A 25,755-nucleotide genomic window follows, 5' to 3' on the forward strand; every position below is an offset into this window, starting at 1 on the left:
GAATGTCCTCCCCCAAGGCCACCTCTCAGCCCCTTCCTCCTCCTCTGACCCCACGTGTCCCAGCCCCCCGCGCCCCACCAGGTGCACCTGTGGCTGAGCTCACTGCAGCGGTGCGGCAGGGGCCCCTGAGCAGTGATAGTGGACATTGAGCCACTTGCCATCCCGGCGATGCCAGACCCGGGTCTCCTCCGACTGGCTGGTGCGAGGCCGACCCTGCCCATCGATGTACTGGGTGAGGCGGATGTAGGCAATGCAAGCCGCGTCCTCTCCGATCACGTGGACGTGTGGGTTCAGGATGGTGGTGTGGATGGGCTTGCTGTTCTTGGACAGGACTGTAGTGGGCAGGGCGGGGTGAGGTAGGTAGGAGGGCGTCAGGCCTGGGGACGGGCATTTTCCTCCCAGCCTGCACTTCCCAAGTCTCACCCTCTCTCCAGTAACCATTCTGGGAGTCGCCAAGTTCCCCCATACACTCTCCAGAGGCTGGGAAACCCCATTAGATTAGTTTCAATTATTTAAAAGGAAGAGAAAGGTGGGGAGCAGTGTTAGCAGCAGCTAGTATTTTAATCAGACAATGTACTGCGGGTTTTACATGCATGAGCCATATTCCTTGGTCGATATTATTTTCTTCGTTATAAGATAAGGAAATAGGCTCAAGGAGGTGAAGTAATTTGCCCACACAACATCTGAACTCAAGATTATCTTAACGAAAGCCTGTGACAATCTTTCTACCCCGACAGGTGGGTTTAGATTTCATAAGCGTTGTGTGTGCTCAGTCGCGTCTGACTCTTTTGCAACCCTATGGACTGTAGCAGGCCAGGCTCCTCTGTCCATGGGATTTCTCAGGTAAAAATACTGGAGTGGGTTACCATTTCCTTCTCCAAGGGATCTTCCCGACCCAGGGATCAAATCCTTGTCTCCTGTCTTGGCAGGTGGATTCTTTACCATTCTGAGTCATCTGGGAAGCCCTCATAAGGGTTGGCTTGTCCATAACTAGGGCTGTAGAGTAAAACCAGGAACTTAAAATATTCAAAATTGATTTTTGACTTTTATAAAGGTCCAAAGTTAAAAAAAAATAAAGTCAGCAAAGCACCAAGCTGAGGGTACTCCCAGAGCCCCCAGGATCCTCTGGGGGGAAACCAAAAGAAGATGTGTGGCCATTATCAGCAAACACCATGAACTGTGTTGCTTTTACTGAGATTCACATTTTAGTTCAATTCGAATGTTAGGGGCCACACAAGACCTTTCAAAGAATTTCTGTGAGCTCTGGAATTGCTTCTGGCTAATAGACTTACTTAGATAACCTAGGGTTTATAACTGTAGCTGAGACATGAAGAGAATGGTAGTTAGCAGAGAAAACAGTGAGAAAATAAAATTCAGGGCAGGATAGGGAAGGCCAAGGATAAAGTGGGAAAGATGAGGAAAAAAAATAAGGAGAGGGATGGTCTTAGTGGAAAGAAAGATGGGAGGAGGTGATGAATTAGCTTCTTATGCTCTGGGACTTCCAGGAACTGTCTGGAGCACAACACCCCAGCCACCCACCCCTAGCCAGGACTCCTGTCTCCCTCAGTGGCTGGAAGGAGGACCCTAGCCACAACTTCCGACCTCACAGTCGCCAACGGTGCCCTGTTACTTGCTTGCACATTCTTATCCTGGTTTTAATTTCCTCTATTGTGAAACCTGCAGACACAGAGCTTCATTATTACTCGTTGATATCATCTCAACCTAACCTCTCATGGTTTCCAAGTGCCTTGGAAAGAGGTAAGGCTTAAAGAAATACAGTGGCCTTGATTATTATACAGCGGCACTGCTGCAGAACAGAGGGGCACACGGGGCTCTGGGAGGAGGGCCTTTGGAGATGCCAGCTGAAGACCATCCTCAGCGCCCCAGAGGCAAGCACACAGACCAGAGTGCGGCAGGCAGGCCCAGTAAGGGAAAAGCGGGCGGCTGGGAAGAGGAGAAGTTGAGCGGGGACAGAGGCAAGGGGGTGAGGGGCAGGCAGGAGTATCTCGGCAGCACGAACCCACTCACGATTCTCAAAGTAAAACTTATGGAAATCCATCCCTTCCACGAGGTTACCCAGGGCCTCAGGCTCAAAGGAAGTGAGGCCTGGATCACAAATCTTCCTAGAGGGGAGGGAAAAAAAAAAAAGCAGCCCATCAGTCTTTTATGAGAATTATTGTCTATCTTCCTCCAGCGGCAGCAGGTGAGCTGTAGGCTGGGCCTGACAAGATGGCTGAGATCTCAGGGCCCTGCCAGCTGAGCAGCTTAGCTCCACCTTTTCAACCCACCAGCCCGGGCACCATGGGTGGGCTCAATCACCAACGTCTACCTGGAAGGGCTCCCAGGGGCCTGGTGTTTAACTCAGATGCTGTGCCCAAGGCCCAGCCTTCTCTTTTCCCTGGATCCCAGCTGCTTTTTGAAAGGCGGGAAAGGCTTGAGAGATGACTTTGATCTCAAGGAAATGGGTCTCTACTCACGTGTAGGCCTCAAAGTCTCCATTGTTGATGGCCTCAATCAGTTGTTCTGTGATCTTAATGATCTCCTGTTTCCGCACTGTAGGGGGAAAAATCCAGCAATTTACCCATGTGAGACTGGGATTCTCCCAAGTGACGCAAAGCCCTCCCCAATCCATCAGAGAATCCCCTGTGATTTCTTTGACAAAGACATCCCTCTTCTCTCTTTAAGGCCCTTCTCTGGAAAAGCGAGCCCACCGTTCTCTCCCTTTGCCCTCTGTTGTCCACAGAGCTAATGACCCTTTTGTCCTAAAGCCCGCCTTATGATCCTCTGGCCTTTGCCTCCCTCTCCATCAATAACCAGGATGCAGAAAACACTCTTGTCTTTAAAGCCAAGGAGGCTGACACCCTGTGAATACTCTGCCCTCAGTCTTTGAATCCCATCCCCACAGGTTCAGGCTCTCAAAGAAGCATCTCCTGGATATGGCTGTTTCCACCACTCATTTCTCTCACCTGAAGGGGCTCAGTCAGGTCTCAATTACCAGCTCTCCCCCCATCCCCCCAGCCCTCACAGAGTGGTCCAAAACTTAGCTCTGGGCACCAGCCAGCCTGAAAGCAGACTCTAGCCAGGGTTGAGGAGGGCTCCAAAGAATGAATAGACCCCTGGGATGGATGCTTAATTCTCTTCGCCTTATTCGTCTCCTCCACAGGGCTTTTTGGGGTAAAGGGTCTTGGAACTATAAACACTTTTTAAATGGAGCCTCTTACCAGCTCCATTTACCCTTGGAAAAACTCTAAATCTCATACCAGCTCTCAAGCCAGGATGTGTCCCTCAGGAAAACCAAGGACAAGGCTCAGACTGACAGGCAGGCAGAGTTGGTGCCCTCAGAGTGCCCCCCACCCCAATTCCAAGCCAAGGGACTGCTGATGACACCCCGCTCTCATGAGCAGGAGACACGCTCCTTCTCACTTACAGGGAGCGCCACTATTAGCAGAGGGCGCTGCCAGGGCAAGGGAGGCCCAGCCTAACCCTGACCGGAGCCCCAGGCTGGCCCAGGCCATGAGCGAGAGGCTGCAAGACAAATGTGAGCATTAGAACAGCACAGCCAAGGGGCACAACTGGGAGAGGACAGTGGAGCCACAGGTACAGCCAGCACAGGGCCCCACGGGCATTAGCACCATCAGGAGGGCGGCTCGGGTGAATAAGCAGGAGGTTAGGGGAACCACAGAGCTTCATCCACTTTCTAAAGGCAAGCAGGTATGTGCACACGCAGACACCCACACACACACATACACCCTCTCCAACCCCACCAAGCCCATCTGCAAGACCTGACTGGGGCCCTACGGGTGAAGAGGCTCGTGTTTAGAAACTCTAGAAGTATCGATGGTAGGAGGGAAAGAAGCAGACGAAGGCATCCTCTACAAAAACACAACTGAAGATGTAAATACAAGCTACCACTAACCAGCTAAGCATCGTATCAAGATGTTCCACTATCCCATTTATATTTCTGAGGTGTCATTTTATTACCACTTTACAGATAAACTGTAGCTCCAGGAGGTTAAGCTACTTCACGCATTTTTGAAGGTAGTGGAGCTAGATTTAAACTCAGGTCAGTCTCACCCCAAGCTCTTAGTGTGATATTATGCTGACCCTCAAGAAGCACCGAGGGGAACACGTTTTCTTGACTATGAATTTCTCCACCACCTCACACCCACTACCGTGGGCCTGACTTCTGACTCCACCTTTCTTCCTGCTCAGCACTGAGACAAGGCTCTCTGCATATCCCACTGGCTTTCTACTCCTTCCCTCCTGCCACATTCTTCCACCCGCTTTTCTTCATGTCTTTGGGCCCCGGTCTCAAGGACCTCTGTCTGGTCTTAACAGCACCTCCAATCAGCTCCCCCACCCAGCAGAGGCTGAGCTCCCGAAGCTGTAGTCACTAGATGACAGCTGGGCTGGGCTGACAGCTCTGGGCAGTGGGTGGGGGGATCCCTGAGGGGCTTCAGGACGAGCCAGGGAGACGGAAGCCAGAATGTGCCTCCCTCACACTTACTGGCTGAGGAGCAGAGAGAAGGCTGGGGCTGCATGCCTGCAGAGGGGGCTGTCCTGTCCCGGGAGCTCCGTCCTTCAGGCATCGAGCTGCCATTCCCAGTGCGGAGCGGGGCAGCTAGCCAGCCAGGGCAGGGCAGGGCAAGGCAGAGCAGCCAAAACAAACAAAACAAGGCAGGTGAGCGAGCAAGCCGGACAGGACCCGAGCCCGTGGCACTGAAGAACCGAGGCAAGGCGATGCCTCGGGTTGCTGTGGACCTGGGACCACGTCCACGCTGGCGGAGAGGCCTCCCAGCTGAAAGCCCCAGGAAGGGGCACAGACCTGGGTTTGCGGCTTCCAGAGGAGCCTTCCAACAGCCTGTACAAGGAGCCCTGCTCCCAGGGAAGATGTTCTAGGGACCAGGGCTACAGGGTCGAGAGCCCAGCAGTGAAGGAGCCGCTTACTCTGCCAGTATCACCAGAACTGAAATGACCTGATCTCAATCCCGGCAGCCCTGAAGGCACTGTTCTTTGCTGCCTTATATATTTCTGCTTTCTCTTCTTTTCTTGATTACCAAAGGTTTGCTTGCTCCCTTATTGCCTCGGGTGTGCTCGCTCAGCTGTGAGCTGCAACATTCCTCCGACTTTTCTGAGAACCTGGCCTAAGGTCTCTTACTGAAGGCAAAGGGAGCAATCCCAGGAGGCCAAACCAAAGAGCCGGACAGAGATTCACAGTGGTCTGGCCTGCCATGCCTTCCCATGTCCCCTGGCACTCTGGCCAGGCCCAAACTTAAGCTGGTGTTCTCACGGGACCACTGGGGCAGGGCCAAATGTGGCTCTGACTCCGTCACTCACGCCAAGGCTTTGTGACGAGAGTGACCCACCAACCCCAACGCGTCCAGGACTGTTCTAGTTTTAGAGCCCAAAGTTCTACATCCTGGGGAGTTACCTTAGTGCCCGGGAAACTCGGATCACTGGTGACCTTATTAATGGCTCATGACGTCTGCAGGCCACCTCTGCAGGGACTCAAGATGTCCCTGATCTGGGATATCACACTGTAGCAGCGACAGGAGCAGCTCTCTGAGCCCTGGCCCTGGACAGGCTCAGGAAAAGCCCTCGTTTAACTATCCTAGACATGGGGTCAAAGAAGAGAAGCCACCTGCCCAGCCCAGCAACACGAGACAGGGGCCTCATCCCTGGGCCCATGGAAAGTAGCTTTTAGGCCAAACCCTCTCCTAGGGTACAAGGAGCCACCAATCTCAGTTCTGGGGGGAGATGAGGCAGGTGTCCCCTCGGGACACTGCTGGGGCCCCTTCCCCACTATGGGCCAACACCTACCTTTGAGGTCCTCATCTTCTGTGGTGGTGTTGCAGCTCTCTGTGGAGCCCTGCGGGCCAAAAAGAACAAGTTTCTATAAACTCAGGCCCTTGGAAACCAGAGGAACCAAGCCGAACAAAAGCAGAGTAAGTGTTCCTATGGGAGCTGCAAGGAGGAATCAGACCCTTGCCATGTGACTCTTATAAAACTCTGATTCCCAAACACCCTCCCGAGTCTTCCCTAACTCAGTAAATGTACCACTTATCCAGTTGTTCAGGCTAAAATCTGGAGGTCTGATTTTATAAGATGCTGATGCCTTTCTTTCTTCCCCTCATGTCCCAATTATCCAATCTAAAACCAAATCGGTCAGTTCTACCTCCAAAATAAATCGCGTCTTACCTCCTCTCTTCCAATGCACAGCTGAGCCCAAGATACTAATATCTGGCACCTGAACTCATACCATAGCTGCCTGGCCTCCCTGTTTCCACACCTGCCTCTTCCCTAAAGTTCTTGCCCATAACACGGCCAGTTTTTCGATGTGTAAATTGGACTCCATTACTTCCCCGCTAAGAGCCTCTAACAGCTTTTTGTTGCTGCTGGTAAAAAATACAAACTCATATCAACCTGACCAAGCAGGTCCCGCCTGCCCCTCCAGCTTCACCACCCTCCTGCCTCCCTCTCCTTGCTCACCATGCTCTGAGCTCTGATTTCCTCTGCGCCAGGCCCCGACCCCCGCATCCTCACTGTCTAGGGCACTCTGCCTCAGGGTCTACCCGGCTGCCACCTTCCAGTTGTTTAGTATTTTAGCTCAAATATCACCTCCTAAAGGAGGCCCTTCCCGACCACTTAATTAGAGGCCCTGTTCGTTCTCTATTTACTTTGTGACATTTTCTTTATAGCATTTATCGCTACTGGATTTTATCTTATTTGTACAGTTTTTGTTTATCATCTGCTTCCCTTACACCTGTGGAGAGAGATTTCCTCTTGTCACCTCTGTAAACCAGAGCTGTGGATGGTTCAATAAATATTTACTAATGGTAGTAAAAATAAGGAGACAAGGATATTGAGGACATCAAGGAACGAGGCGATGGAGAATTAATGCTCTAGGATTTGTATGTTTTTGCCTCTGTTTTACTAGCTAATGTTTACTCTGATTTAAGCTTCACCAGTCATGGAGGAAGATTCTATTATTATTAGCATCTCCAGTTTTCAGATAAGGAAACTGAGATGCAGAGTGGGAGGGTGACTTGTCCAGTGGCCCAGGGCCAGGATGCAAATGCAGACCTGTCTGCCTCTAGAGCCTGAGCTCAGAATCACTGAGGTATGATGTCCTTCCCCGGAACACTGTGACGACAGGCCATTTGCTGCCCCCAGCCTAGACCCTGCAAACACCATGGCCCCAGGCGCAGCCTCTAGGCTGCTGTCTCCAGGACCCTGAGACCCTGTGACCCAGCCCACCTGTTTCCTGCTGACCTGGAAAGCAGGAGGCCAGCTCAGGAGCCACTCACCTTGATCCCATCAGTAGCGTTGTGTACCACGGTGGTTTGTGGCTCCTGTGAGAGAAGATGAAAGTTACCCTCTTGACCTGGGAACAGACCTACGGCTCTCCCCTGAGGGACCCCAGCCCTCGAATATTGACCCTATGATGACCACTGAGGCCTGCTCGCCAGTCATTCTTACAAGACAAAATATCCTGGTTCAACTGGGTCCCAGGCAGCTGGAAGGCCCAGATTTAGGGGACAGCACTGGCTGGTTAGGAGGAGAGGCCTGGTACTTAATGGAAGCAGGTACTGGGGAAGCTGAGGACAAGGGCCCCTGCTCTCAAATGCAGCCAGACCTGAGTGTCCTTTCTCCCATGGGACAAGTACTCTGGAGCAGCTGTGGGGCTGAGGGTACAGGCTGGGCCTGGCCAACAGTGCTCACCAGGGGGTGTGTGGGAGACAGGGATACTGGGAGAGTGGACTGAGGTCTCCCCGAAAGATTCACAGGTGGCCCTCAGCGAGTTGAGCCCAGACTGCTGCCTGTTCCACCCACCCCTACCTCTCCCCAAGTTCCTGTCCTCAGCAGGCAGCTCTGGGGGACAGGGTGCAGGGAGGAGGAGGTGGGGAGCAGCACCGGTTCCCCTCCCTCTCTCCCAGTCACCCCCCAGCCATCTCCACTTAGCCAGCAGCAGAGGGGGCCCTGAGAGCACTTAGTGCCCTTGACTGCGCCAGGACAGAACTCAGACAGCATGGGGGCTTCCCAGACACCTCAGCACCATCCAGAGGTGGGGACTCCAGGCCCCCTTCCTATTCATTGCTTTGTAAAGGAGGGGCTGAGGCAGATTTTACAAGGAGGCCTTCAAGAACTGAGGTACAGAGCCCAGGGAAGCTCCTACCCTCTCCCTTTAGAAGCAGCTCACCTTCCCGGCCCCCCAGCAGACCCATTTGGGGCTGGGAGGCTTAGCTGAGAGCCCTGATCACTCTTCCCCCCCAAGAGCACAGGGAGCAGGAGCAGTTATGCCATGCAGGAGGGAGCATGGCCAAGCGGGACCACGAGGGGGCAGTACACAGAGCCACCTGCTCTACAGGGATGAGAAGGGACGTGGCCAAGGAGGCCTGGCAGGGGGGCGAGAGAAGGAAGCGGGCAGAAGCGGGAGGCAGCCAGGGGCAGGGGCGGAGAAGCCGTAGTCAGGAGGTACCATGGCCGTCTGCAAGGGCGCGGGCTCTTGGGCTGGGCTTACGAGACTGTTTTTGTTGTTGCTCTGTGGCTGAGACAAGAAAACAGATGGTTTAGTTCCTCTAGAGTCACCAAAGTTGCTTGGATTTGACTCCCAGACCTCCCTTGTCCCCCAGCTTGGTCCGGAGGCGCTAGACCTGAGGTGGGCTAACACTCCCGTGACACTCTGGGGTGGGAGCAGTGGCTGGACAGATGATCAGAGATTATTTGGAGGGACCCAGAGACCTAGCCCTGGAGGCATCCTCAAGGTGGAAGGAGCCCAAAGACTCGTTTGAAAAGCATCTCTCCAGAAATCTTTGCTGATGCTAGGTGCCCTGTCATTGTACAATCATACTTCACGCAGAGAAATTCAGATTTTCTCACTTTATAGGGGGAAAGAAATGTAGTTTATGAGAAAGCAGAACAACATTCAGAAACTCTGGGTCCCTGTGGGCAGCCTCCTGCTGCCCTTTCCATCTGCCACCTGCATTTCCTTCCCCTTACAACACTAGATTGAAGCCTGATCTGAAGAGGAACAAGAAGAGAAAGAAAACCTGGTCGAGGAGACAGTATCCACAGAGGAAAGGGGTGGAATTTGACTCTGGATACAAAAGGCAACCACTGACCCGGGGGAGCAGACACAGGGCTGTGCTGTTGGCCTTTTTGTCTGACTGATCTTAGACGTGATCAGCTGGGAATAAGGGCAGAACTCCAAAGAGCAGCAGGTGGGTCCAGGTGGGAGCTGTGTCAGCAGTCCCAGTCCTCAGGAAACAGCAGGCTGTCTAGCAGGCCAACAGCAACAGGCCACTAGGCTATCTCCTTGCCTTTCAGAATATCACGCTGAGTGGCACAGCAAGGGAGGCAGGAAGAGGACGGCGAGGAAGGAAGGAGGCCGATCTCCAGGGCAAGGAGCCGTATTGATGCTCCCTGCCTCTTACAATCCCCTAACCAATAAATACACTGAGTCTCACTGGGAGTCCGTGTGGAACCAGGAGCCACTAAGGAGCAGCCTGATGCCTGTGAGCTCTTCAACATGCAGACACACAAATGTCCAGCGACCATCAATGTGCGGGGTGCCGAGGAGGGCACACTGGCAGCGAGGACGTGCTTTTTCTCCCCCAGAACACATCCAGGAAGCTCTCTAGACTGCCCTACTTCTTCTTGCCCGGAAGCCTCTTTTGTGGCTCCTTGGACCACACCTGAAGCTGTAACTTGCTATCAGTGGTTGAGACGTTCCCAAATCTGGGGCTCGGCGTGGAACCTCAAGCCAGGTACCAGGTGCTTTAAGACTCTGCTGAACTCTGCAGGCTGGAGAAGGGGGCCCCAGGAATAGACAGAATGTGGGCCTAATCTCACAAAAGCTCTGCTCTCTTCCATATCCCCCAAAAAAGTGCAGAGCCCTCCTCACTCAGCTGCTGACATGGACCTATTCGGGGCTAATTGAACAAAGCCATTGTGTTTGCAAAGCTGAGACAAAGACCCTGGCCCGGGGTAAGGACTGTATCATGTCTGTAAAACCTGCCGTATCTGTGGAGGGCTGGGATGTCACCCAGGTAGCCCCACCTCTGGCTTTAATATCAAGTTGGCCAAAAAGTTCATTTGGGTTTTTCATGACACCTTATGGAAAAATCCAAATGAACTTTTTGGCCAACCCAATAGATGTTTCATAAGGATTCAGGCTGCTGCATTCCCCTGGGTGCTCTGTGTCTCTTGAGAAAGAAGACAAGCTCTGCAGCCTTTCAGCTGGTGCCCCTGTGGGTGGGGTGGGAAGGACAAAACACGGGCACAGCCGGCTAATGGGCACCAGCACAGGGGAAAGCCGCTGAGTGAGAGTGAGGCTCAGAGCCTCCACCCAGCTCCTCCACACTCCACACGGAGGCCCCCTGGCTGCTGATCCGTAGGAAATAGTGCTCGTGCCCAGGGAGCAGGGCCTCTCCTCCTGAGTGACCATGAGTGAGGGTCTCCCCCTGTGCTTTCCACCTGGCCCCGAATCCCTACCAGATTTACATCTTGCCCTGGGGCTGCTGGGGGCAGTCCAAGCGCTGCAGCGGGGAGTGCCACACCACACCTTCCAATGCCTAGTTCTGAGGCCGCTGGGTGACCTCGGGCACTGGACCCCGCCTGGCAGGACAGGCCACACCTGCCCGCACGGCACAGACATGCAGTGAGGATGAAGGAAGCACACGCACATGGCAGAATGGGTTTGCGTGGCTGGCAGGCGGGCGCAGGCAGCATGGAGCGGGCGGATGGGTGGGCAGGCAAGGCTCACCATTAGGTGCACGCTGGAACTCGACTTCCTTTTCTGGACACACCACAGCAAAAGGGAAAGAGAAGGGGAAAGAGGAGGTAAGAAGAGAAGCACAGAGACGCTGCAGGTTAGTGCGCCAGCGTGGGCTCTGCCTCAGGAGAAAGGAGGAGGAGGAGACCTGGAGTCCAGCACCAGAAGGGTTAAAACAGCCTCTAGACGGACAGGCACACACATCCCTCCAGACCCGGAGAAAGGGAGGTTCACAAACACTGAGTATATCCTGAGGTGTCTCAGCTTTGCTCAGAGAAACTTTTTTAATGGAGATTAAGCCACAGGTCTATGAGAATAAGTAACGTTTTGCTGCAAATTTATGGGTTTCGGTTTATTGAGCTCACCTATAGGATTATTTCTCTCACTACTAGGTCTGCCTGAGAATTGAGCGAACAGTTACCAGGTAAAGAGTCAAAGCTGCTTTAACAGCACTTCACTTCGGAACCTAGACTTTTTCACTGCACGTCGATAACTTTTCAAAGATGTTGGGCTTTTGAAAATCATTTGACAAACATCATATTTTGGCACCCATTTCTCTGTTGGTATGGCCATGCTCATTTATAAGATTTCAGTGTTTTATTGCATTTTGCAACTAGGGGGCAATGGAACATCAGGAGTGCAGGTGGTTAAACGTGATCACACGGCCACACAGATGCCAACCACAGGCAACACTGAAAGCACGGATGCCTTAGTCTCAACTAGATGCTCAAAAGCTTTATGTTCAGATATGAAACATGCAAAGAAAAACAAAGATTGTGTGGAACACTGAAAATACATCTCAGAAGACTATGTCTAAAAGTTGAAAGGTAATTAAGAATTTTATCAGTAGCTTGCCAGGAGACAGGAGTCCTCTTTAAACGTGTTTGTCTGTCTTTTGACTTGCATATTCATTAACAATACCCAACAAATGCTTGTTGAGGACTGTTCTAGGCATGGTGAACACAGACAGATGTTTCTGCCCTCAAGAAGTTGATATTCTACTTGAGAAGACATTTTTGAGAATGCGTTTTGTTTTGTTTCAAAAGAAGGGGACTACAAGTATTTAAAAGAATGGCTCACAATTTAGAAATAGATCTAAGGAAAAAGAAAATCCAAATATAATGAGGCCTCTTGCTTTTACCCTTTCATATATACTCACATAGGAGATTTTACTTCCAAGTTATCCAAAAAAGAGGGATTTGCTTTACATTCATATATATTTATCACTTTATCCAAGCAGAGGGGTAACACCTTGAAGGAAGGTCTGTATCTTATTTGTCTTGGCAATTGAGCAAAATGTCTTAGAGTTAACATTCGATCAACAAATGTTTGCAGAGTTAAACTGGGTTTGTTGATTGCTGACTGTGGCTTTCCCCCGGGTTAAAGCAGAGCACAGGCTTCTAACTCGCCTGGAATCCCAGCACCGAAAACTCTGCGGGGGCACAGCCCAAGGCTGGTCTTGTCAAAGGCCATGCAGGTTGCTTTCACTCACATCTTGCCTTCACTTTCTTCCATCTGCTTCAACTAATGAGGAATAAGTTCCCAATTTGCTCCCAACTGGCTCTCTTTTTCCTAAACTGCCCTGTAGGAAAACCCAGGATAATCCTTTCTACTCATGGGTTAGTTTCTACCAGGTGAGCAGACTTCTTTCCATTTCTTTCTCCATTCCTTTAGGGCTTTGCCCGCAGCTGTGCAGAGCAGGCCTCCTCCCCTGCAGCCAGCAGCACTGTTTAATTTCCAGATCATTTTTTAAAGAACCACACCTCACTTATGTTTAACAACTAAACGTTTAAAATTTTAAACCAAAAGAAGGTTCAAGCGTCCTTCCCACACTGAAACATTCAAACAGTACTTAAGGAAAATAACAGGACCTCTCTCCCTTTTCTTTCTCCTCCCTTCCTCTCTCCCTTCTTTCCTCACTCTCTTCCTTCTTTCCTTTCCTTATTTCTCCCTCCTCTCTCCTTAAAGACTGGATGGCCATGCTGGCCTGGGACTAGTGGAATGCACGAGCTATTCTCAGTGAGAAGTCTGTCCTCATAAGGGGCTCTGCTCCTCCGCAGACCCTGGGTCACTGGCATCTACTTTTGAAGAAACCTAAGCAGAACCTGCGGAAAAGGCAATGGCACCCCACTCCAGTACTCTTGCCTGGAAAATCCCATGGACGGAGGAGCCTGGTAGGCTGCAGTCCGTGGGGTCGCTAAGAGTCGGACACAACTGAGCGACTTCACTTTCACTTTTCACTTTCATGCACTGGAGAAGGAAATGGCAACCCACTCCAGTGTTCTTGCCTGGAGAATCCCAGGGACGGGGGAGCCTGGTGGGCTGCCGTCTACGGGGTCACACGGATACGACTTAAGTGACTTAGCAGCAGCAACAGCAACAAGCAGAACCTGAAGTCCCCAAATTCAAGTTCGCAAGGAAGACTCTCTGCTCAAACCAATGCTAATATCCGAGAGCATCTGTGAAAACTTCTGGACAACAAGAAAGAAATCTCCCTGTGGACTCCCAGCAGGAACTGGGGAGTGGGGTGGGGCTGGGAAAGGAGGATGGGATCTAAAATAACGGTCTGGGATGCTGACAGCTCAGGATCTTCTGAGCAGCTTCACAGGTCTCCCTCATAACACAGATTATCACCTTGACGCTCAAGAAGGCCCAGAAAAGAAAAAACCCCGCACCTTGCCTTGTCCTTTCCTTCCGCTTTTGCGGCACTTTTATCCAACCACGCTGTTCATTATTAGATACTTACTCCTGATTATAAAAGGACCACAACCACATTATAAGCAGCTTGGAAAAGAGGGGAAAAAACACCCAGAGTCCTATCACTCTTGCCAGTCTTTTGTGTATCCAATTAAAAAGCATCATTGTAAGCTGTGTATGAGTTTATCCTTCCTTTCTTTTAATACCTTACTTTAAAAATAAATAGCATCTTAATTTTTCTTCTGATTATCAAAGTAATACACAGTCTAGGTGAAAAATGTAGAAAATACAGAAAAATATATGAAATTAAGTTTCCAAATTCCCATCACGCAGTGAAGCTACTATTAACACTTCAGTGGGTTTTCTCCTGGTTCTTTTTCTATTCACCTATTATACACTGAATATAATCTAAAAAACTTTTTTTAAACAAAATTTAGATAGTAGTGTAGGTACTGCTTTGGACCTCATTTTTCCACTTAAAACATTTCTATCATTATATAGTCATAAAAATTAATAACTTTGTAATGGTCAATTAGATTCCCATAATTATTTAGTCATTATCTTATTGGCTTTTGATGTTCCCCATGTCATTATCTTGTTAGCTTTTGATGTTTCTCATCTTCTCATGGTTATAAATAACGTCATGTTGAACATCTTTCTGCTTTCAGTTTTTCCATATTTTGAATGATTCCTTTAGGAAAAATTCCCAGAATTAGAACTAAAGGGTAAAATAGGAACACTATTATGGCTTTTGACACGCAGGCTGTTTTAGGAGGGAGTCCTTCTGATTTACACCACTACCACAAACTTAAGAGTCAAAAAATGGGGACTTCCCTGGTAGCCCACTGGTTAAGACTCTGCCCTCCCAGTGCAGGGTGCACAGGTTCGATCCCTAGTCGGGGAATTAAGATCTCCCATGCCACATGGTGTGGCCAAAAAAAAAGTGAAAATGGTAAAGCATTTCAACCTGCCTCTGACACCAGTGAGACCAAACACCCACGTTCGTTGGCCCATGCTACTTCCTGTTTCATATTGTTAGTTCATCTTCACTGACCATTCATCTGGCAGGTTTTAGAGGGTATTCTTATTTATTACACAAAGCTCTTTTGCATAAAAATAATATTAACTCATCCCATTAATGGGCTTCCCTGGTGGCTCAGATGGTAAAGAATCTGCCTGCAATGTGGGAGACCTGGGTTCAATCCCTGGGTTGGGAAGATCCCCTGGAGGAGGGCATGGCAACTCATTCCAGTATTCTTGCCTGGAGAATCCCCATGGGAAGAGGAGCCTGGCAGGCTACAGTCCATGGGGTCACAAAGAGTAGGACATGACTGAAGCAGTGAAGCGCAGCACATCCCATCACACCTGCTGGGAATATTTTCCCCAATCTCTTACTGGCCTTTGAATTTTGGTTGGTCATGCCCTTCTTAAAAACTTGCATCTTAGTTTCTGGTCTCACCTCTATATTTAAAGTCTTTTTTCCCAAGCATAAGACTCATTTATGGAGCACTCAATCAGGGTCAGACCCTGGGCTAGGTTCCCCAAAGCAATTTAACTGCTGATTCTGTTTGCCTTAACCTGCGTTTCTGTGTTCCTGTAAGGACTGGCTTTGTTGTACACTTCTGTTCTTTGACTACCTCTTTCTTCATTTCCTTTGCTGATTCTTCTTCCAACCTCTTAAAAACAGATAACCCTGAAGTTTCCTGGACTCTTAAACCTTTGTGTGCTTTGGATTCATATGGAGGAATGGAATTAGTCGGATTCTTCCTTCCACCCAAGGCTTCCTGAATCTGAAATCCAGGCTGGACCTTGGCATCTGTGTATTTTACCTAGCTCCTTAGGCTAGTCTTACATAGCTGTGCCTGAGGCCAGGAACTACAAAGTTCTGCTAGAAACCTATTCCCTAATGATGACACCTTTAACCTTCCTCTCACCATCTCAGCTGTCACTGCTTTATTTCAGGTCCTATTTTGTGCAACCACTCTTTGCTTCTGCCATACAAGAGCTAACAAGAGTTCCCAGAATCATCATGCTGTTTCAAACTCATGTATCTTCACATGCGCTATTCCCTCTGCCTGGAATGTCTTTCTCTTCCTGCCCCTTAACTGGGCAAAATCCAACTAGTCCTTCAAACTCAGTTTCCTGTTCTGGCTCAGATGCTGGTCTCTCTGCTCCCCAGTGGCTATCCTGCATGCAACTCCCTCCTTGACCTTAACAGACCACACCAGAACTCGTGGTTTCCCTGTCTCTCTCCCACGGTGAACATTTTAAAGGATGGATCATGTTGCTGCCTTCCCAGCTCCTCAGACCCAGAACTGGCTGAGTAAGTGGACTCATGAGATTCACTCATGGGAGTCCCTCTTTGCACATCCAGTGTTGACCTCCCTGGGCAATACCAGCAGCTTTAACGACCTCTCCACCCATTCTCTGGTGGTCTACTCATTGAGAATCTGCCTGCCAATGCCAAGGGTCACAGGTTCAATCCCTGGTCCGGGAAGTTCCCACATGCCGGGGAGCAACCAAGCGCCATGTGCCACACTACTGAGCCAGTGTTCTAGAGCCCACGGGCCCCAATTACTGAGTCCCTGTGCTGCGACTACTGAAGCCAATGCCCCTACAGCCTGTGTTCTGCAACAAGAGAAACACTGCAATAAGCTCATGCACCAAAACGAACAGTAGCTCCTGGGAGCCACAACGAGAGAACGCCTGTGCACAGCAATGAAGACCCAGCAGAACCAAAAATAAATAAATAAATCTTAAAAAAAAAAGACCTCTCTACCCAGATCTCTACCTGTCTCAGTCTCAATGTGGTTCAAAAGAAAATCTCTCTTCCCTCTAAAACATTCCTTCACTACTCCCCATTCCAGCAGAAATACCACCATTTCTTTTAACAGTCCTTTGACATTACCTTTGACGGACCCTCTTTTAATCCCTGAATCCAATGGGAACATCCTTTGTCATACTTATCAGGGCTAATGTCTAATCCAAGCCTGGCACTCATGGGCAGAGCTGGACCAATGGTCCACAGGCAGCACCTATTCTAGCCGGTTGGCCTGTGCTCCTCTGGTTAGTTTGAATGTTAACTCTTTACATTTCTCATCATCTTCACTTCACCCTATACCCAGACTATAATAAGCCCTAGTTGATACTTCTGTGTCTAGCTCCTACTGTCAACTTAAAAATGCACAATGTGAGAGTTGTGAATTAAGTTTTATTTGGGCAAAAATGAGGACTATAGCCCAGGAGACAGCACCTCAGATAACTCTGAGAAACTGCTCCAAAGAAACAGAGGGCAAGGTCAGTATATGTGTGATTTTGGTAAAAGGGAAGTACATGCAATCAAACACATTTTTTTTTTTTTTTCCAGAAGGTTTCTGCTAGTCATGAGGAACACCGGTCACCATGAAGGATTTTAGTGGTTTTCTAGATATGGGAAGGTATAAGAATGAGTTGGGCTCATAAAATTGGCTCCTGATTATATCTAACTATCTGAAGACCTGTTCTGCCAGGTTTTACCAGAGCATAGAGTGCCTCATTTCAGCTCTCCATCCTGAACTCCTTTCAGGGGGTGTTGAAATTAGTACCTGCAGCAACATATGATTTAATTCTTGTAGAGGCAGATGGTAAGTACCAATGGCAAGTGCCAATTTGTGGTTGACACTACCATCCTCTATTTACCCTTACACACTCAGCCAAGTCTTTCGAAAACATCACTCTTAACCTTCCCTGCTCAGTGGCCTATGGTGTTTCCTGTGGTCTAACACACAAACCTCCAATTTCTCTGCCCAACGAGACCAGTCCAGCTGTGTTTTCTGTATCCCTTTACCATATAGTTCATGTTTCAGTTGAGCAGAGAACATCAATATGTATAATAGAACCTATAAAATATTTTTTTTTGTTGTTTTTAAGTTACAGAAGTAATACACTCCGATTTTAAAGAAACGTATACAAATTAAAAAAAAAATAATGGTGTGCCTCCCCATCCTGCCCTTGCCTCCAGTTCCATTTTCTAAAGGCAATCACTGACTTGGGTCCAATCTTCCTACATCCTGTAGCTTTCTCCAATAAGTTTCTTCCCCAGAAGCTTCTTGGACTGAACCATCCCTTGTAGGGTCCATATACCATTCAGTGCTTAGCTGATCCCAGCTGTGTCCACTCTCCTTTTAAATTAATTAACCTTGAAACTTCTTGAGGTTGAATGAGATCTGCATCTCCTCTTATACCTCTTATGTGCCCCTAGCACTGAGCCTCTGATAGGTGTTTAATAAACACTTTGTGAAGACAGATTCTAGCTTCTTCTCCAGAAAGACACATGCAAAATCTCTAAATAAACTGACCACCTTTTCCTAGGGATTCCCAGGTGGCTCAGTGGTAAAGAATCTACCTGCCAATGCAGGGGACACAGGTTCAATCTCTGGGTCAAGCAGATCTGGAGTAGGAAATGGCAATTCGCTCTAGTTTTCTTGCCAGGATAACCTATGGACAGAGGAGCCTGGCAGCTATAGTCCATGGGGTCACAGAGAGTTGGACACGACTGAGCAACTGAGTCCACATACATACAGCTTTTCCTAATCTGGCTCCACCATCTAGTGCACAACCCTGAAACTGAGGGGCTGCCATCAACCCCAGCTCTATGTCAGCAGGCGTGTGTGGAGCCCAAGCTCCCCTCCTTAGGGCAGAAGTACACGGAAGCAGGCATGCAAATGAGAGAGAAAGGAAGGGATGGGAGCAGGGAAAGGGGCACAGGTCTATCTCAGTGGGGAACATAAGATCCCAGGGAAAAGTCTAATTAAAACTTCTGTCTTAATTTAAAGATTTGCATGATAATGGTTTGAAATTCTCTGCGATATAAGTTGGTAGGTTTCAAGATAGCATGAACTCCTATCTATCTCCCCAGCCCAGGGCGCTTTCTGCCCCCAAAGCATCTAAGAACACCTTGAGCTTTGTGTGGACCCCTCTACCTTGGCCAAGTAGCCATTCCCACTGAGACTTCCTGTTTATGGGGCCTTGTCCCTCCTCTTGCCTTGATCCCCCAGAAAAGTTTCCTCAGCAAATGAAGATGAGCTGTGATAACCAAGTCCCTTGCCTGTTTCTAAGGCACCTATGCCTCAAGACAGTTCAAGACGCTTTCCCTCAACAGTATCTGAGCTGGGTTCTGGAAGTGCTTTGGAGATCAGAAAAAAGAGAAAAAAGATAGTAGCTTCAGGTCCCAAGCCTTGTGCCCTGAGTCAACCAGGCGAACTTTGCTTTCCTTTGATTAAATGGATTTGTGCTTTAAAAAGAAAATAAGATTAACCAATAACCTAAAAAACCCAGAGAGTCAAGCCCGGGAGATAAAACCTGTGTCTGGAAGTCAAGTTCAGGATTCAGTTCTATCGAACTATAGTTTGAATCACCTCCTGAGTCTTTCCAATCAAGCTAGGGTCAGGTGAAGCACGTATCCCTCTGCCCTCCCAGGCCAGTGGAACCTGCTGTTCTGAGCACAGAGGTTTCTGGCTTAAAGCAAAAAGCAAGGATAGGGAGGTTCTTGGGGAAAGGGGAGACAAAGTGCCAAGGAGTCCCAGGAGTGACTTTTCAGGGAGAAGGGCCACACTTGGGCTGCAGGAGTGGAGACACCTACCTTGACACCGCCGTCCGACTTCTTGTTCAACAGGCTTTTGGCAGCTGTGAAAACAAAGAGAAAAATCAAGTCTCCTGCATTGTACCCGCTCCTCAACCTGAAGTCTGGCAGCTGGATCCACAAGAGACTGATATGTTTGACACAGGGCCAGGAGTCTCCTGAAACCCCTAAATGAGGCCCTTCCTGAGGCCCCAAAGCAAGAAGGGCATCTCAGGCAGCATCAGACCCACAGGGTGGCACCCCAGGATAACTCAGCAGAAACAAGGACAGTCCGGGCTTAGGAGAAAACCACAATCAACACTGGGGCTGCCTGGGCGATTGGGAACTCTGCCTTCAACAGCTTCCACCTAGGCCTGGAAGCAGAATGCCAGGGTGAAAGGCGAGGGCTCCACCCCCAGATGCCATGGAAATTCTCAGGACGGCCAAGCTGCAAGGATGCAAGACATCTCCTGAGTGTTCTCAAGAAACAAGAGTGTCACAGTTCACGAAGGAGACCAGACGTGAGGACAGACACACACAGACATAGAGACCAGGACCACCTACAGGAGGGTTTTGCCGGGGGGCTGAAGCCTTGACTGGGCAGGTCCTCAATGCCACCCTTTCCTCAGAGTCTAGTCTCTGGACCCACTGAGCAGAAAGGACTGGGCAGACAGACTGTAGCCAGGGACAGGCTGATGCTGATGAGCTCCACTAGGAAGGATGGTGATGTCTGTTGGCCACAAAGGCCTCAGGAAGGTGGCAGGCAGTGGATGGAGATTCCAGGGAGACGGAATCAGTCCAACTGTCTGATCCACCTTGACTCTGATGGGCTTGCATCTTGGGTCTACTGCTTACTAGCCGTGTGAGTTACTTAATCTCTCTGAACCTCAGTTTCTTTATCTATAAAATGGGATCGTGGCATGAAAAGCACTTAGCAGAGTGCCTGGCACACAGCAAGCACTCAGCAAGTGTTAACACTGTTGCCATTCTTCCCTTCAGGTGGCCATTCCTACCCAAGCTGGGTCTCCAGTGAGAATCACAACAACTCTGACCTCCAAAAACAGACTTCGGTCCTATCTCCAGTTAATGCTGGGGTGATCTGAAAAAAAATTTTTTTTATGCTCTTACTACTATGCCTGACCAGCCACTGTGTTAAGTGCTTTACATACCTCAAAGTTCTCAACTCTGATAGTCCATTAGAATCACTTGGGAATTTGGAAAAAAAAAAAAAAAAGCTTATGCCTATCCCATGCCCTAGGGATCTGATTTTATTTATCTGGGGTGGGGTCTCAGCCACAGGAATATTTTTTGGACAAGTCTTCTCCTACAGGCAGCGTTGAGAGCCTTAGTCAAAAATGATTTTAATTGTTATGTTATTAGCTCCATTGGAGAGATGAGGAAACTAAGACTGGGAGAGCTGCTGTGACTTGCTCAGGGTGAGGCAGGGCTAGGATCCAAACCCAGGGACGGCTGTCTGCAACAGCTTCTGCACTCTATTGCCTTCCAGACCCAGAGGCTTGCAAGGCCAGACCTCACAATTTTGAGGGGCGTGGCTTCCCCCGCGGCGGGGCGGGGCCTACCAATGCGGCTGAAGCCTAGTCCTGGCCCCCAGCGCAGGTCCCGGCCAGGCCAGGGTTGTCTCGGTCGCCTTGGCCGCAGCCCTCACAGGTAGGCCAGGCTGTCAGGCGGGCGGCGCGTTGGGAGGAAAGCCTCCTGCTGCCCAGCTCCACGTCCCCAGGCTATTGCCTCCTGAGAGTTGGCAAGCGCCCAGCATGCACGGCTGGTTAGGGGGCTCCGTAACACCGAGGCGCTCGCAGATGCCAAGTTAGGTGGTCCATCCGGCATGCCCATCTCAGCCCGCAAGCATGGGACTCGCCTCCCTGGTGAGCGGGCCTGGCATGCTGGCCCTCCTGGTGGGGTGGCAGGGAGCCGAGGCAGGCGGTCGGGGAGGACTCATGCCACGTACCTTGCCCGGCCAGGCCGGCGGCGCTCGCGGCAGGCGAGGCGGGGGCGGAGCTCTGCCTGCCAACTGAGGGGATACAGTCTCTCAGTGCACAGAGCTGCCGCAAAGCCACGGGGGCCAGTCAGCAGCGAGCATGCCCCAGCGCGAGGCGCAGGAACCCGCTGCCGCCGCGCACAGCAGGATCCGGGCGGCGTGGCCAAGCCGGCCGAGCTGGGGGAGCGGAGGCGCCGGGGGCAGGCTGGTGAGCAGGTGCAGCCAGCCCTGCAGCAGTCTGGGGACCTGAGAGGGCCAGGCTCGGACAGGTCGTGGGGAAATCCCGGGGCTCCGCCTGTCCCGCGACCACCTCAGGTGGAAGGTCTGCAGGCCCAAACCTGACTTGGAGAGGGGTGGCCGTCCTTTCCGAGGCAGTCCAGCCCTAGCTTAAGGCTGTGAGGAGTCGGAATCTCATCTGCAGACCTGCCTCCGGAGGGGACCTAAAAGGACATTTTCAGATGGCAGCCCTTTCCTTCGCCCACATTCCAAATGGTAGAGAGACAGGCACCTGGGGCCCAGGGAGGGTCTGTGGACCTAGTTCACCATGCTCCACAGCCCCCAGCTTCTCAGAGACACAGGTCACTTTCCCTCTTCAAGGCAGGTGGCCAGGAAAGGCTGTATTTCACAGTGTTCCAAAGGTGGAGATGCCCAAAAAATGAGCGCCCAGAAAGAAAATCAAGGCTGCTAAAGCAATACATTGTAGAAGCCCCGATTTCACCATTAACCAACCTGCTCGAATCCAGGGAAAAGCTGAACTTTTCTACTTGGGATCAACTCAGAAGACAGCCTCACTTGTTCCTGAAGAAGCACACCAAGTGCCCTTTCTTCTTGATTATACCTGTATACACCTCTTTTTAGAGAAGCTTCTGGAGACAGGCTCTGTCTTCACCTGTTCCAGAGTCAGGGCAGAAGAGGTTATCCTGGAATGCTTGCAACATTTTGTGTGTGTGTGTCTCTTGAGCCAGGGCAAAGTGAGTGTGAAGGCCAGACAGAGTCTGAGCAGCAAGGACAGGAGGCTCTTTAGGGACCAGGGAAGGTGCTGTGTCCTAACAGAGACCGAGCTCCTGAAACTAGGGCACCAATTTCCTGAAATGGACAGAAGAAGCTGACGCGAAGGCTGTCTCATGGCCGGGCACATGCTATCGATTTCCTAGCAGCCTGTTTCACATCTCTTCTACTCAGAGAGAGAACAGATCACCCCATTCTAGGGTGGGCACAGAACTGCCCTTGAGCATCCTCTCGAAGGGCTTTCTTAAACCCAGAACATAGAAGCTGTAAGCAGAAGTAGCTGACCAGAGGCCCGACGCAGGACAACAGCGCCACCTCTGCTGGAAGTAGCTCACTGCGCCCTCCTATCCCCATCTGCAAGGTGAAGCCAAAACACAGCCTTTCCTTCTGGGGTGCCCACAACGCAAGACTGAGCCCCAGCCAGGGTCACAGGTCCCTCTGAGGAGGACAGTCTCCCACCTCACTGTCTATTCCTGACCTTCCGGGGCCCTGTGGCTCGCAGTCTAGAGTTCATGAAACCCCAGAGGCAAGGCTGGAGGCTACCAGGAACTACTAGAGCCAGGCCCATGGACTCAAGTTCAAGGGAGCAATCTCTGCCCAGGGAGCATCCAGCTGAACCTGAACCTCCTGCACACCCCCTCCCTCCACACCATGGCTGTGCAGAGGGAAAGCAAGGGCAGGAGTCTGGTTAGGAGAAAGCAGGGGAAGTCTGTCAAGCCAGTGGGGCTGGGAGGGAGGGGAAGGGAGGACCAGGGGAAAAGGCAAGTTGGGAAGAGACCTTTCTGTCTTTTAAGTCCTGTCATTACTCTTTTCCTCACAGAAAAGCCATGATGCTTCCCAACGGAAGGCCAACAATGATGAGGGCGGGGGTGGGGGGGCAGTTCGGGAAGGTGGAGTGTCTTGCATCTTAAAAAGAAACGTCAAGTGTGATTTACAAATTATTGGTCCCAAGACTCCCAATTCCGCACACAAATTTAAGCAAGTTCCTTTCCCTCCATCCTGCTGGCCTGTTTCTTCATTTTTACAGTTGGTATCACAGAGAATATTTTAAGCATAGTCGCTGTAAATGGTTTAAACATCTGGAATGATTTCTATTAGTCATCGCTGCTTGGACACAACGACGAAGAGATCGTCCCAGTCGGCCAATTAATGGGGGTAACTGGGAAGATTCACTCTATCTCATCTCTTTTCCCAAGAACATCTTCCAGTGCCCCTGAGACTGTCTAAAATCTTAAAGTGCTGAGAGTCTTCAGAGAATTAAGAATCCCCAAGGACAACATAAATGGAAGACTGGGCAGGCTACTCTTTGCGAGGTTCTAGGAAATGCCGATCATAAACCTGAAGTCAAGTAAAGCCCCCCAGAATTTCAGGTTACAAGACTCAGCCGTAGCAGGGCCTCCAAACAGCATCCTCACCATCCTGGTCAAGGTGCTGCCTGAGATACCCAGCATCGGGATGGCATGATACCTGGCAACGGCCCATCCTGACCCACTCACCTCAGAGAATGCAAGTGCACAGCTGAACACATACCTGAAAAGTTCCTGGAGACAAGCATGGTTGTGAGGATGGCACCCTGGAAAAAGAAGAGGGTCCTGTGAATTCCATCAGGCTCTCCAGAAGCGCGCTCTGTTCTCAGGCAGAGTGCAACAGCTGGCAAGGGGCCCTCCTTGGGTACCATGTTCATAGCTCAGCTCCAGCCATGAGAGATTGTCCCAGTCGGCCGATTAATGGGGGTGATGACTAGGAAGATTCACTCTCTCTCTCCTGTTGTGATGGGGCAGGGGGCGCACTGCCAAAAGATACGATTTCAGGACGCTGGCAGCCTGGCCCAGGAGGCACAACTCACCTTCAGTTTTCTCCGGGCATTGAACTTGCGTAGGCACTCCACTGTCTCTTGACGATGCATCATAGATGCCACCGTGGACCGTTGCTGGAAGCCAAACAGACAGGCCTGTGAGCCCCCAGGCACATCCTCTGCCCCTCACCATAGTCCCAGCACCGGTGGCCTTGTGCTCAGCCACCCTAGTTGCTCCAAAGATAAGATGAGGTCATAGATGTGAAAATGCTTTTACAATAAAAGCTCTACCCAAAACTCAAGGTTATGTAAGGACAATAATTTGAACATGAAAACACCGCTGGTAATTGATGCTGGATGAGGGTGCCCGAGAGAGCGTTCCGATCTTCCTTAGGGGATGGAGGCGATGGAAAGTGCGAGCATTTTGTGTGTTGTGATCCGCGAGCAGTTATTCCTTCACCTACTATTTAGCGAGCACCTAAAGCACTCCAGGTTCTGGGCAGTGAGAAAACAGGAAGGGGTCTTGCTCTCTACAGAGAGCATTCATTCTTTCCAAAAGCTCCTCTCAGCAGGCCCCTGCTGCTACTGCTGCTGCTGCTAAGTCGCTTCAGTCGTGTCCGACTCTGTGCGACCCCATAGACGGCAGCCCACCAGGCTCCCCCGTCCCTGGGATTCTCCAGGCAAGAACGCTGGAGTGGGTTGCCATTTCCTTCTCCAATGCATGAAAGTGAAAAGTGAAAGTGAAGTCGCTCAGTCGTGTCCGACTCTTAGCGACCCCATGGACTGCAGCCCACCAGGCTCCTCCGTCCATGGGATTTTCCAGGCAAGAGTACTGGAGTGGGGTGCCATTGCCTTCTCCAGCAGCCCCCTACAAGGTCCTAAATGAAGTTGTGATCTGAGACACTGAGGCTCTTTACCATGAAGCATCAATTCTCTTCACCATTTTGGATGGGAAGTTTTCTTCAATGTATTACTGCTAACTTTTAAACAGAGTCCCTTGGACATGATTTACATTTCCCTGATGACTCAGGGTCAGCAATACAAGCATCAATTATTACATAATACCCTAATACAGAGATGTCCTCCGGGGCTACTGAGATATACAGGATGATAGGGAGTAGGGCCCACAAACGTGCCCCCAGAACATACTATTCCCACAATTCTTGAGTACCCGTTTTAAGTGGCTTATCCCTTTACTCTGCTCTTGTTATATCTTGGCTGCTGCTGCTGCTAAGTCACTTCATTCGTGTCCGACTCTGTGTGACCCCATAGATGGCAGATATCTTGGCTAGTCTGCTAGAAAAATTAAACCTACAAAATGTAGCCTGGTGCCCACACCCCATGGGACCACCCTGCCATCCCTGCCCTCATCCCTGGCTTCTGCCTTTCCTGGATCCCGAAGCAACTCTCCCTTCTGTCTACCTTCTGGAGTGGGGGTGTGTATGTATGTGTATCATATTTCATTTCCTCCTCCAAAGTGTAAACTTCTAAACCAAGAGAAATGAGAGATGATCAAGCAAGAACTTCTTCAGTTCCAGCCTTCCCCCCACAAGCTGATTTTCACCCCCCTGCAACCTAATCTCAGGTCTCAGAAGCATCACCCCTCATGTGCTGGCCCCCTGCCCTGGGCTCCAGAGCCCCTCTCTTGTGCTTTCCAAACACTGGTTCTTCAGTTAGCCTTTCTCTCTCTCTCTCTCTCTCTCTCTCTATATATATATATATATATATATATATTTTGTTTTTTACACTGGAGAAGGAAATGGCAACCCACTCCAGTACTCTTGCCTGGAAAATCCCATGGACGGAGAAGCCTGGTAGGCCACAGTCCATGGGGTCGCAGAGTCAGACATGACTGAGCAACTTCACTTTCTAAAACAAGTCAAATT

The 25,755-nt window shown here is 50.3% G+C and overlaps 1 protein-coding gene across 19 annotated transcripts in view; it reads right to left on the reverse strand.

The window, feature by feature from the left end:
* The window catches only part of CAMK2G (calcium/calmodulin dependent protein kinase II gamma), a 55,373-nt gene that overhangs the window by 2,435 nt on the left and 27,183 nt on the right, over positions 1-25,755 (reverse strand). For 2 of the 19 annotated variants that reach the window (XM_027530270.1, XM_027530266.1), the window contains 12 exons: positions 23,921-24,004; positions 23,605-23,647; positions 21,037-21,099; positions 19,092-19,135; positions 10,766-10,798; positions 8,480-8,548; positions 7,308-7,352; positions 5,821-5,869; positions 4,508-4,621; positions 2,478-2,553; positions 2,029-2,123; positions 88-332 (listed from right to left, as the gene is read on the reverse strand). In XM_027530270.1, the coding sequence (XP_027386071.1) occupies positions 100-332; positions 2,029-2,123; positions 2,478-2,553; positions 4,508-4,621; positions 5,821-5,869; positions 7,308-7,352; positions 8,480-8,548; positions 10,766-10,798; positions 19,092-19,135; positions 21,037-21,099; positions 23,605-23,647; positions 23,921-24,004 (948 nt within the window). In that variant the 3' untranslated portion in view covers positions 88-99. Of the gene's footprint in view, positions 1-87; positions 333-2,020; positions 2,124-2,477; positions 2,554-4,507; positions 4,622-5,820; positions 5,870-7,307; positions 7,353-8,479; positions 8,549-10,765; positions 10,799-19,091; positions 19,136-21,036; positions 21,100-23,604; positions 23,648-23,920; positions 24,005-25,755 lie in introns of those variants that run through there. The other 17 variants (XR_003509161.1, XM_027530267.1, XM_027530269.1 and 14 more) reach the window with 17 other exon arrangements.

Source organism: Bos indicus x Bos taurus, chromosome 28 (assembly GCF_003369695.1).
Source record: "Bos indicus x Bos taurus breed Angus x Brahman F1 hybrid chromosome 28, Bos_hybrid_MaternalHap_v2.0, whole genome shotgun sequence".
NCBI lineage: Eukaryota > Metazoa > Chordata > Mammalia > Artiodactyla > Bovidae > Bos > Bos indicus x Bos taurus.